This window comes from Stomoxys calcitrans, chromosome 1, assembly GCF_963082655.1.
Source record: "Stomoxys calcitrans chromosome 1, idStoCalc2.1, whole genome shotgun sequence".
NCBI classification, from domain to species: Eukaryota; Metazoa; Arthropoda; class Insecta; order Diptera; family Muscidae; genus Stomoxys; species Stomoxys calcitrans.
The window spans coordinates 43,375,952-43,388,460 of NC_081552.1; the positions used below are offsets into that span (position 1 = coordinate 43,375,952).

General features: G+C 39.1%; 1 protein-coding gene across 3 annotated transcripts in view; it reads left to right on the forward strand.

The window, feature by feature from the left end:
• Positions 1 to 10,428, forward strand: part of LOC106094364 (mucin-2-like) — a 267,611-nt gene extending 257,183 nt beyond the window's left edge. Inside the window, exons 1-2 of one of the 3 annotated variants that reach the window (XM_059361150.1) lie at positions 6,924 to 7,038; positions 7,346 to 10,428. In XM_059361150.1, coding sequence (XP_059217133.1) covers positions 7,029 to 7,038; positions 7,346 to 10,419 — 3,084 coding nt within the window. In that variant the 5' untranslated portion in view covers positions 6,924 to 7,028 and the 3' untranslated portion in view covers positions 10,420 to 10,428. The other 2 variants (XR_009396641.1, XM_059361149.1) reach the window with 2 other exon arrangements.
• The last annotated feature ends 2,081 nt before the right edge of the window (positions 10,429 to 12,509 follow it).

Here is a 12,509-nt window from a genome sequence, read left to right on the forward strand (position 1 = left end):
TTTAAGAATGGAGTACACCTTACATCCAAACTTAAATTCGCAGACCATTAAAGATCATATGGGATTCGGACAAAGGCACTTATATTGTTAAATTGTTAGTCAAGCGATTAACTATTTTCGTAGGATGGTATTTCACCAAATGCTCATTAATTGTCGAAAATAAATATTCCAAGGAAACTTTTGTTCCATATAAAGTAAAAGAAGGCGCATCGGAGCGGACCCGGGTCAGCTAGTTATTTATATAGGTCGTTGTGGATTGCCAATGGGCCATATCGGTTCAGATTTGGATAAAGTTCCCATATAAACCGATCTCCAGATATGACTTCTTAAGCCCCTGGATTGCTCAATTTTGATCCGATTTGGCTAAAATTTTGCATATATTTTCAAGTACGGTCCAAATCGCTCTATAACCTGATATAGCTCCCATATAAACCGATCCCCTGATATGAACATGACCGGCTTATGGGGTGTTTTGCGGGATGGGCGCCACTCAGTGAGTTGGTCTTGAAAATATCAGATACCTTTTCTTATCCTAAATACCTTTCTTTTGGATCCCATATTGTCGTGATTGGTCTATTGGGTTGCCCAAAAAGTAATTGTCGGTAATATCGTAGTAATATAGTCGGCGTTGACAAATTTTTTCAACGGCTTGTGACTCTGTAATTGCATTCTTTCTTCTGTCAGTTATCAGCTGTTACTTTTAGCTTGTTTTAGAAAAAAAGTGCGCGAAATTTTGTTAACATTTGTTTGTTTGGCGTCAATTTTAATATGGGTACCACATGTATTGAAAGAAATTCGTTTAACAAACCGAATCAACGCTTGTGATATGCACCTTAAACGCAATGAATTCGATCCGTTTTTAAAACAAATCATAACTGGAGATGAAAAATGGATTGTTTACAACAACGTTAGTCGAAAACGATCATGGTCCAAGCATGGTGAACCAGCTCAAACCACTTTAAAAGGAAGGGTGTGGTATATTTTGAGCTGCTTCCAAGGAACCAAACGATTAATTCGGATGTTTACTGTCAACAATTGGACAAATTGAATACAGTCATCAAGGAACCCCATCCGAAATTTGGATACCAAATTTTTATTTTTAGAGTACTATATGAGACCACACAAAATTTCGCTTAAATCGCAACACCCATCTACGAGATCTGGCGTTTCTTAAAATTAGGGTAAGGGGCCAAGTATGGTTCAAATCGATCAATAAGCTGATATAGCTGTCATATAAACCGATCTTGGGTCTTGACTTCTAGGCCTCTAGAGTGCGCAATTCTTATCCGATTTGAATGAAATTTTGCACATAGTATTTTGTTATGATATCCAACAACTATGTCAAGTATGGTTCAAATCGGTTCATAACCTGATATAGCTGTCATATAAACCGATCTGGGGACTTGATTTCTTGAGCTTCTAGAGAGCGCAATTCTTATCCGATTTGGCTGAAATTTTGCAAGACGTTTTTTATTATTACTTTCAACAACTATATCAAATAAGGTTCAAATCGGTTCATAACCTGATAGAGCTACCATACAAATCCATCTGGGATCTTGACTTCTTGAGCCTCTAGTGGTCGCAATTATTATCCGGTTTGCCTGAAATTTTGTACGACGGGTTCTCTCATGACCATCAACATACTAGTTTATTATGGTCTGAATCGGTCTATAGCCCGATACAGCTCCCATATAAATCGATCTCTCTATATTACTTCTTGAGCCTCCAATGGGCGCAATTCTTATTCGAATTGGCTGACATTTTGATATCTTTTGATATCACTCTAATAGCAGAGCAAATCTTTTCTTATATCCTTTTTTTGCCTAAGGAGAGATGCCGGGAAAAGAACTCGACAAATGCGATCCATGGTGGAGGGTATATAAGATTCGGCCCGGCCGAACTTAGCACGCTTTTACTTGTTATATATAAGATAATTTACTTTGGAAAATTTCAAGCGGCTAGCTTTACGCGTTCGTCCGCTATCATGATTTCGACCGACGGACAGACAGACATGGCTAGATCGACTCAGAATTTCGAGACGATCCAAATTACATGTACTTTATGAGGTCGCAGATCAATATTTCGATGTGTTACAAACGGAATGACTAGATTAGTATACTCCCATACTTGCAAATATATACAAAATTTTAGCCAAATCGGATCACAATTGAGCCTTTCAGGGGCTTAAGAAGTCAAATCGGGAAGTCGGTTTATATGGGAGCTTTATCCAAATCTGAACCGATATGGCCCATTTGCAATCCATAACGACCTATATCAATAGTTAATTACTTTGCAAAATTTCAAGCGGCTAGCTTTACGCGTTCGACTCCTATCATGATTTCGACAGACAGACATGGCTAGATCGACTCAGAAGGTCGATACGATCCAGAATATCTGCACTTTATGGAGTCGCAGATCAATATTTCCAGGTGTTACAAACGGAAGGACTAGATTAGCATACCCCCATCCTATGGGGGTGGGTATAAAAAAAGAAATGAATATATTTGTTATACAGGAAAATATTACTTCGATACCCTACTATAGTGATTGAGAAACATTGAAGTGAATGGGGCCGATTCTAATAGATCTAAACGAGACCGATATAAACATGTTGGACACAAACCTGACGCAGACAAACATGTCGTAGAAAAACATGTCGTAGACAAACATGTCGTAGACAAACATGTCGTAGACAAACATGTCGTAGACAAACATGTGGTAGACAAACATGTGGTAGACAAACATGTGGTAGACAAACTTGTCGTAGACAAACATGTCGTAGACAAACATGTCGTAGACAAACATGTCGTAGACAAACATGGCCCCGACGACTGGTAGCAGACAAACATGTCGCGGACAAACCGGTCGCATGCAAACCTGTTGGAGGGAAATCTGTCACCATCAAACCTTTTAAAGAAAATCCTCTCAATCCGTCTAAGGTATACTCTTCTCAAAACCATTGTACGCAATGTAGATACCATGAGAAAGAGTGGGAAACCCGGCAAATTGCTAAAGTACAAGCATCATGCCCATGTGAACGGAAGGCCTGTGGAGACCGCCCTACACGAGTATGTGTACTGCATAGAAGAAACTTTCGATCGAAACTTTAATAATTTGAGGAATTACACATTTTATCCTTTCACCAGTACCGGGTTGACCAGGTCCTCAGGAACTTGAAACGCCACATACTAAACAAAAGGTGGATATTTGTGGGACCCATGGCATAAGTATAAGGGTCAGGGTGGCAATGGGCACACCACCGGATGGTGTTTTAAAATCACTTCTATGGATGACTACCATGAATATTCTACTACGGATTCTAAATGTACGCTACGCAGACGATTTTATAATACTTCTTAGGGGTAGGAGTCCGAAACAGCCGAAATGGTTTTGGAGATGACATACGAATGGGTAAGCCTCAAAGGTCTGAACATAAGTTTGGGCCAAACTGAGATCTGCCTGTTCACGAGGACCACAAAGGTGGGCCACATGTTGAGACTAAATGTTGAGACTAAGAAAAGTAAACAGGCCATCATATTCATAACAACCAGTGAGGTCACCAATGGTCCTGCAGTTTAAGAAGAAGATAAACGCCTTCTCTAGTTTTGCAACGATACGCATCGTTGGGGTGCCGGGCCATAGCGGGGTAAGGGGGTTCGAAAGGGCAATGATTTGGCCGGTGGGGGGCATAGAGATGCCATTGGTAAACTTGTTGAATGCGAAGCCTATCGGGGCGACGAAGTTCAAGTTTAGGGCGTGGGCGATAAACACTATAGAGGGATCCTGATAACAAGAGAACGAGGTTACTACTAAAATGTAGAGGTCATTATGGCATTCGGCATCATCACGTGTAAAATAAGACTACGGGTGCAAGGAACGGGCGCACCGGTACAAATGACCTACTGAGGCCAATTGTAGTTACTATTCGTATTTACGAGCGTACAACAATCCAATTGCTGGCTTAGATGTATGCCCACGACGGAATGGGGTTGATTTTGGTTTGCACCTTCTTTTTATACCCACCAGCAAAGGATGGGGGCATATTAATTTTGTCATTCCGTTTGCAATACATCGAAATATCCGTTTCCAACCCAAAAATGTATATATATTCTTGATCGTCGTAAAAATCTAAAACGATCTAGTCATGTCCGTCCCTCTGTATGTTGAAATCACACTTCAGGCTTTAAAAATAAAGATAATTAGCAGAAACTTTGCTCAGATTCTAGTTTTGTCCATAGGCAGATTTACTTCGAAAATGTATTATATCAGACTATATCCTGATATAGCCCCCATATAGACCGATCATCTGATTTAAAGTTTGGGGCTCATTATCAGATTTCGAAATTTGTCACGATGTTTTGCGTTGAACTCTTCGACGTTCGTATTGAGTATGATTAAGATCTCCCGATTTAGGGTCTTGGGTACATAAAAAGAGCATTTATTACTGATTTCAGCGAAATTTTACACAGTAGTCTGTGTTAGACCCTTCAACATCGGCACTTATCATCCGATTTCGCTGAAGTTTGTCATAGTGACCTATGTTAGGCTTTTCGACATCTGTACACTATATGGTGCAGATCGGTATATATTGCGATATAGCTGCCATTTTGACCAATATTCTGTTTTAACAACTTGAACAGTGAATTGTATTTATTAGATCACTCGACGGCACTGACGTCGAGTTTGGTATAAATCGGACCATATTTAAATATAGCTGCAATGGGTTCATAAATGATGCATTTTTCTCCGGATTATGACGAAAGGTGGTAAACATATACACCCTATGTGGTGGGTATCCAAAGTTCGTCCTGGCCGAACTTAGTGCCTTTTTACTTGTTAAACCTAACCTAACCTTACCTAATCTCTCAAAGACAAATATGTTGGCGGTAAACCAGACAAAACTGACGCAGACAAACATGCAGCAGATAAAACTGGCCCAGACAAACATGTCGCAGATAAATCTAACGCAGACAAACCTGTCGCAGACAAATATGTCGCACACAAAACTGTCGTAAGCAAACCTGTCGCAGGCAAATCTCATGCAGACACACCTGTCGCAGACAAACCAGTTGCAGACAAACATGTCGCAGACAAATTTGTTTTTTAATCCGGCTAACGTCCTTTCTACTCGAAGCCGCGGACGGAATGGTAGTTATTTTGGAAAATAGTGAGACGCCCGGCTAATTGCTTATGTATAGGGGATTTTTTAAGAGCTATAGAAAAGATAAAAAAATACACATAAAATTCAGAAAAATGCATAAAGTCTTTATTTGAATCGATAGTACGGACCATATAATTTAATATTTGAAGATTATTTCATGCAAATATTGACCGTGACTGTGCCTCAAATGGTTCATCCACCAGTCCAATTTTGACATACTCTTTCCAACATTTCGGCAGGTATCTCACGAATATATACTTCAATGTTGTCTTCCAATGGGTCAATTGAAACGGGCTTGTCCATATAGACGTGATATTTAATATAGCCCCACAAAAAATAGTCTAAAGGCGTCAAATCGGACGATCTAGGCAGAAAATTGACCGGTCCCGAACGTGAAATAATATGTTCACCGAACTCGAACCAGAATATAAGTTTCAATTTTGTCTTCCAATTCGTCAACTGAAGCGGGCTTGTCTGTATAGACATGAGCTTTAACATAGCCCACACAGAAATAATCTAAAGGCGTTCAATCGCACAATCTAGGAGGCTAATTGACCGGCCCCGAACGTGAAATAAAATGTTCACCGAACTCGCCTCTCAAAAAAGGTGGAGTTACATACCATCCTCCCGCACTAAAAACCCATTAAAAATGGAACTCTGCAAGTAACTCCACCTTAAGTCCATTGTTACGCGTGCTGTGTGACATGTGGCACCGTCTTTTTGAAACCACATGTCATGCAAGTCAAGCTCTTGTTTTTTGGGCAAACAAAAATTTGGATATCATCTAGCGGTAGCGCACACCATTCACAGTTATGTTACGATTCGCATCATCTTTAAAGAAGTACGGTCCAATGATGCCATCAGCCCCTTAACCGCACCAAACTGTGACTTTTTCTGGATGCATTGGTTGATCTTGCAATGCTTCTGGCCGATCTTCTCTCCAAAATCGACAATTCTGCTTATTTACGTACCCATTGGGCCAAAAATGAGCTTCATCGCTGAAGAAGAAGAAGCGCGCCATGAACTTTCATAACAGAGCACGCATTTTGATTATACAATTCAATAATTTGCAAGCGTTGTTCGTTTGTAAGACTTACATTACATTATAGACCAAATATTATTATCTATTAAATTATAGACCAAACTGAAGATGTTTGATAATGAAACAAAACTCGAACGTGGGTAAGCTGTTTAAACCAGTGTTGCCAAAGTGATTATAGCTGAAAATCGAAGCCAATCCTTTCAATTACCAACAATTTAAAAAAAAAAAACTGTTTGAAACCAGTTGAAGACAAATCTGTTGGACAAACACCTTGCAAAGAGAAAACTGTGGACGAAGAGTTAAATGGAAAACAATTTTTTGTAGAGCAAATGTTCACAACATTATTCGCTCTGAAACGTTTTTAACAACCAACCGTTTTGTAAGTTCCTACGACGCATTTTTCGAAACTGTCACAGACATACTTATAGACTTTTAGCAAATAACTGATATAAAATTGAAAGATTTCTAAAATTAACCTTGTGCCCAAGGATGGATTGACTTCTTCCAGATTATTTCTCACCTGAAAAAGCATGCGTGTCAGTTAGGCAATATTTATGGTATAAATGAACTTTACTCTTGACTAACAACAGCATTAGCATTTCTTTCATTACTCACAAAATATCGATAGCAATTTAATCCCTTTCCATCAATCAAAAGAGCTAACTGGGGTTTGATAATTTACAAAATGTTCTGTTCATTATTGCCAAAGGTTCAGCCTACATATGACAGGCAAACTAAGAAGACAGCAGTTAGTTTATAACGAAAATTGGTGAAGTGCATAACACAGCAAAGCTAGTTGAAAGAAATAATTAAAAGAACTATAAAATGGAGAAAGGTGATTTTAAAATGGCTGAGAATAGCGACATGACGACTTTCATTTTCATATCAAAAAAGAGGTCGTACCGTAGTTTGTTAACGGGATATTTGTGAGAAATTGTACTTTTTAAGAGGAGTAAATAAAAATTACATTTAGGAATAACAACAGATGAAAAGCAAAGCTTTAAAACAAGTGTAAAAAAATATTTAATGGATAAAATTTGATCAAAATAAAAATTTGAAAAAACACTTACGTGATTATGATAGTAAATTTAATCTTCAAAAAACCCTTGTACTCTTTCTAGTGATTTTTTCATTTTTTTCAGAAACTCTTCTCCTTTTCTTAACCCTTTGCTGCCTTACATTTGGCCACATCGAAGCTTCCACCTGGGAAGCGGATGAACTAAGTGATACTCTGTGCAATTCCAAACGGGATGGCACACTTTTGGCCATAAGCGGCTTGTGTAGCAGTTACATCTATTGTCTGACCGAAAAGGCCATAACCATAAATTGTCCTTCGAATATGGCGTTTAGTGCCAGCTATGGAGGTTGTGTTGGCTATTCCCAATCGGATTGTGGTAATGATGGTGATTCAAATGAGAATAAGGTATCCAATTCCAGCAATGCCATAAACTGGGATATATGCGATTCTAAGCCCTATGGAACCACATTTCCCGTAAAGGGCGAATGTCAACTCTTTATCTATTGTTTGGGTGAAACTCCTTTGCCCATGCCATGCCTGTATAATACCGCTTATAGTACCTCTGTGGGATATTGTGTTCAATATCAAGATTCTGATTGTGTAGAGCTTAGCACCACAACATCGGTAACCCACTCAACAACAATGCAAAGTGGAAATCCGTCATCATTTCCTATAGTAACTACAAACTTACCTAGCACAAGCCCAAGTGCTGTAAAATCTACAACATCAACAAGCTCTATAGATACGACAGGACATCCAGCATCGTCATATTCAACCACAAGTGGATATACTACTCAGACCTCCGTTTCGGGACAACCAACTTTAACCACAAAAGCTGAAACAGATTTTACAACATCTGCTGGCAAACCAACATTAGCAACCACAAGCGAATCATCTACTCGGCGATCACAAAGCACCTCGAAAGAGCAAACTTCATCTACCATAGCCCTAACATCCACTCAACGTCCTTTGAGTTCATCAACTTTATCTTCAAGTACCACTGATACAAACCAATCACCAACTCAACTTCCTCAAACCGTATCAACATCTGCTTCAAGCACGCAGCATACTACAACTAACTCATCACCGCCAACACCAACAACATCGACCCATCGTCCACCAGGTACTTTCACAACCACTTCGATGTCGACAGATTCTGCAACTATGACACAAACAACAAACAGAAGTCCTCAAAGCACTTCAACAGATACCGAAGCAACGACAACTATAGGAACAACTACTTTAACTTCATCCTATACCATTGCCTCATCTACAAATAGCCCCAGTACTACTATTGGTTCAACGCCTAGATCCACACAATATGCAACAACTGAAACACCAACCAGACGACCTCTAACCTCTACATCGAACTATTCTTCAACCACAAATACTGAGACTACTAGTGAACTGCCTCCAACAACTCCAACTGCCAGCTTTGCCAGCAGCAGCCCCACAAGTACATCACGAGGTCCTCCAACACCGCACTCTCCCACACTTATTCCTCCTACTCCTCCTTCACCCACATCCTCTTCGACAAAAAATCCAATATCGACTGAATCAACTTCAACTAAGTCTCCATCATTGCCGTCGACCACAAGTGAATATCCTCCCCAGACCTCCGCTTCAGGACAACCAACATTAACCACAAAAGCAGGAACAGATTTTACAATATCTGCCGGCACACCAACATTAGCAACCACAAGCGAATCATCTACTCGGCGATCACAAAGCACCTCGAAAGAGCAAACTTCATCTATCACAGCCCAAACATCCACTCAACGTCCTTTGAGTTCTTCCAGTACCACTGATACAAACCAATCACCAACTCAACTTCCTCAAACGGTATCAACGTCTGATTCAAGTACTAAGCGTGCTACAACTAACTCATCACCGCCAATAACAACAACATCGACTCATCGTCCACCAGGTACTTTCACAACAACGTCGATGTCAACAGATTCTACAACTATGACACAAACAACAAACAGAAGCCCTCAAAGTACTTCAACAGATATAGAAGCAACGGCAACTATGGGAACAACTGCATCCTTTACCACTGCATCATCTCCAAATACTCCCACTACTACTGGTTCAACTCCAAGATCCACACAATTCGCAACACCTGAAACACCAACCAGTCGTCCTCAAACCTCTTCATCGAACTATCCATTAACGACAAATATTGTGACTACCAGTCAACTGCCGCCAACTCCTCCATCTCCCACTTTTGCCAGCAGCAGCTCCACAAGTACATCTCGAGGCCCGCCAACACCGTACTCTCCCACACTTATTCCCCCTACTCCTCCTTCACCGAATTTTCCCACACTTATTCCTCCAACTCCTTCTTCACCAAAATCCACTTCGTCAAATAATCCAACATCAGCTGAATCAACTCCATTACCCACTAGAAGACCGCTATCGCCAATATTGCCCGTCATATCTTCCACAAACTCACCAACCGAAACAACCACAGAAGATTCTACAACCGAGGAGGGACAAACCACAAGCACTGCTGCAAATTATCCTACAACTGGAGGAGCCCAAACAACAAATGATTCTACAAATGCTGGAGGACGAATACCAAGTTCAACCACAAAAGAAACTACAGCTGCGGGAGGACAAACCACAGATCCAACTACAAAAGATCCCACAGACGCAGGAGGTCAAACTACAAGTTCAACCACAAATGATCCTACGGCTACTGGAGAACGAAGCACAAACCCAACTACAACAGATACCACAACTGCTGGTGGAGAAATCACAAAAGCAACATCCAATGATCTCACAACTGCAGTAGGTCAAATAACTAGTTCAACCACAAATGATCCTATATCTGAAGTAGGGCGAAGCACAAACCCCACTACAAATGATCCTACATCAGCAGCAGGACAAAACACCGATCCATCTACCAAAGATCATACAACTGCAGGAAGTCATACAACAAGCCCTACTACAAATGATCCTACACCTTCTGATCATACCTCCAATCTATCGTTCACAACAAATACCAACATCAATGAATCATCTTCGACCGCATCGTCTGATACAACATCTCGACGTCCTCAAACTTCTTCAATTATAACCGATCCCACACCAAAAGATAATTCTCAAACCTTTTCAACTGTAACAAATCCAAAAACTTTGGTTTTTGCCCTTCTGTTTATTATGGCCACAAAATTATTTTATTTTGTTTTTTGAATTATATCCAGCTAAGACCAATGGGTTTTTGTTTTTATTTCTATTTAGAATAGAAAAGCAAATAAAACCCATTATAAATTTGAGGCAAAATGTGGTGTCGCAAAATGCATTTCGCAGACTACAGTGATAGTGATTTCGGCCTTAATAGCGGCGATCTTTTCGGACTTCTTTGCCACTAATAGATTACATGAGCAGTGCAATGGTACAAGCATGCCTTTCAGGTGAAACGTTGCACAATGGTATATCCCATTGTGCAACGTTTCAAAATGGTATATCCCATTGTGCAACATTTCAATGTTAAATCTGCCTTTGAAATTTTAAATGGTTAAAGCTGATTTTTGGAAACAAAACTGCAAATTGAAAAAATTTTTTAGAAGAAAAATCAAGTTTTCCAATAGAGACTAAATAATTTTTTCTTTAACATTTATTAGCAATCTATCTAATAAAGACAATAAGAAAATACGACAAATATTTTAATAACTGTTAGTTAATGTTGAACTTAAATTGAATTTGCTGACTGTGTGTGCTGACTGTTAGCTCCTTACAGAAGCGAGTTTTAGTGTTGGACATAATTTCAAAGTATGAACATAATTAAAAATCATTTTGCTAGCTCTAGACTCGAATTCAGGACCTTTGTATGGAGAAGAAGAATGACATGCTCAGTGCCACAAAAGCTTACACACTTTTTCTGCCTAAAACTTATATAAGTTGCTCACTTCCACTGATGATAGCATTGTGTCTATAAGTAGAATATGTCAAACCTAAACAAAAAAGCATGGCCATCTTTAATGGAAAAAAGTTAAAAAATGTTTTGCTTTTGTGTTGTTAGCAAATATTGAAAGAAGAAAATAGTCGAAGACTGAAATAATAGTGATGGGGATGAATGCGTAGAGCGTCTGCTTTGTAAATGGAAGGTTCTTGGTGCAACACTCGGCTGCGACAAAATGCAAAGTTTTATATAAACCAAACTCCAATTAGATGCTTCGTTCGAAGAGTTCGGAAATAGAGATTTTTTTCCATTAATTCGCTAGTTAATATTTTACCCGTGGGAAGTAAAAAGTAAACTAATAGCATGTAAAAACGATTTTGTAACTGTTACGAAATTATCGTTTTTGTAACTGTTATGAAATTATTGAACTCATAGCGAGTACATAAATCTTTAGCACCCTATCAAATTCAATATTTCCCACTGTTAGTTCACAATAACATGCTTACTTTCGAGCATGTTATTGTTAACTCAAGAAATAAAAATTTTAAACATTTTAGTTACATCTATTAAACTAAATTTCCAAATTTCTTTGAGTAGTTAATTCAGTAATAAGTCTCGGAAGAGGAATCGTCGACGACAATATGCCATTACCCATGCTTGGTAAAGTGCTTGCTTATTTCTAAGAAATAAGTTTAAGTAAAATTACTAACTCCATCTGAGTTTTCAACTATTTCATCAATACTCATGAAAAGTTAGTTTTATTTTTACAAAGTTTTATTTTCTAACCCCTTACGATTTTTATACCCACCACCGACGGATGGGGGTATATTCATTTTGTCATTCCGTTTGCAACACATCGAAATATCCATTTCCGACCCTATAAAGTACATATATTCTTGATCAGCATAAAAATCTAAGACGATCTAGACATGTCTGTCCGTCTGTCTGTTGAAATCACGCTACAGTCTTCAAAAAATAGAGATATTGAGCTGAAATTTTGCACAGGTTCTATTTTTGTCCATAAGCAGGTTAAGTTCGAAGATGGGCCAAATCAGACTATATCTAGATATAGCCTCCATATAGACCGATCCGCCGATTTAGGGTCTTAGGCCCATAAAAGCCACATTTATTATCCGATTTTGCTTAAATTTGGGACAGTGAGTTTTCATAGGCCCTTCGACATCCTTCGTCAATTTGGCCCAGATCGGTTCAGTTTTGGATATAGCTGCCATATAGACCGATCCTCCGATTTAGGGACTTAGACCCATAAAAGCCACATTTATTATCGGATTTTGCTGAAATTTGGGACAGTGAGTTGTCTAAGGCCCTTCAACATCTTCCATGAATATGGCTCAGATCGGTTTAGATTTTGATATAGCTG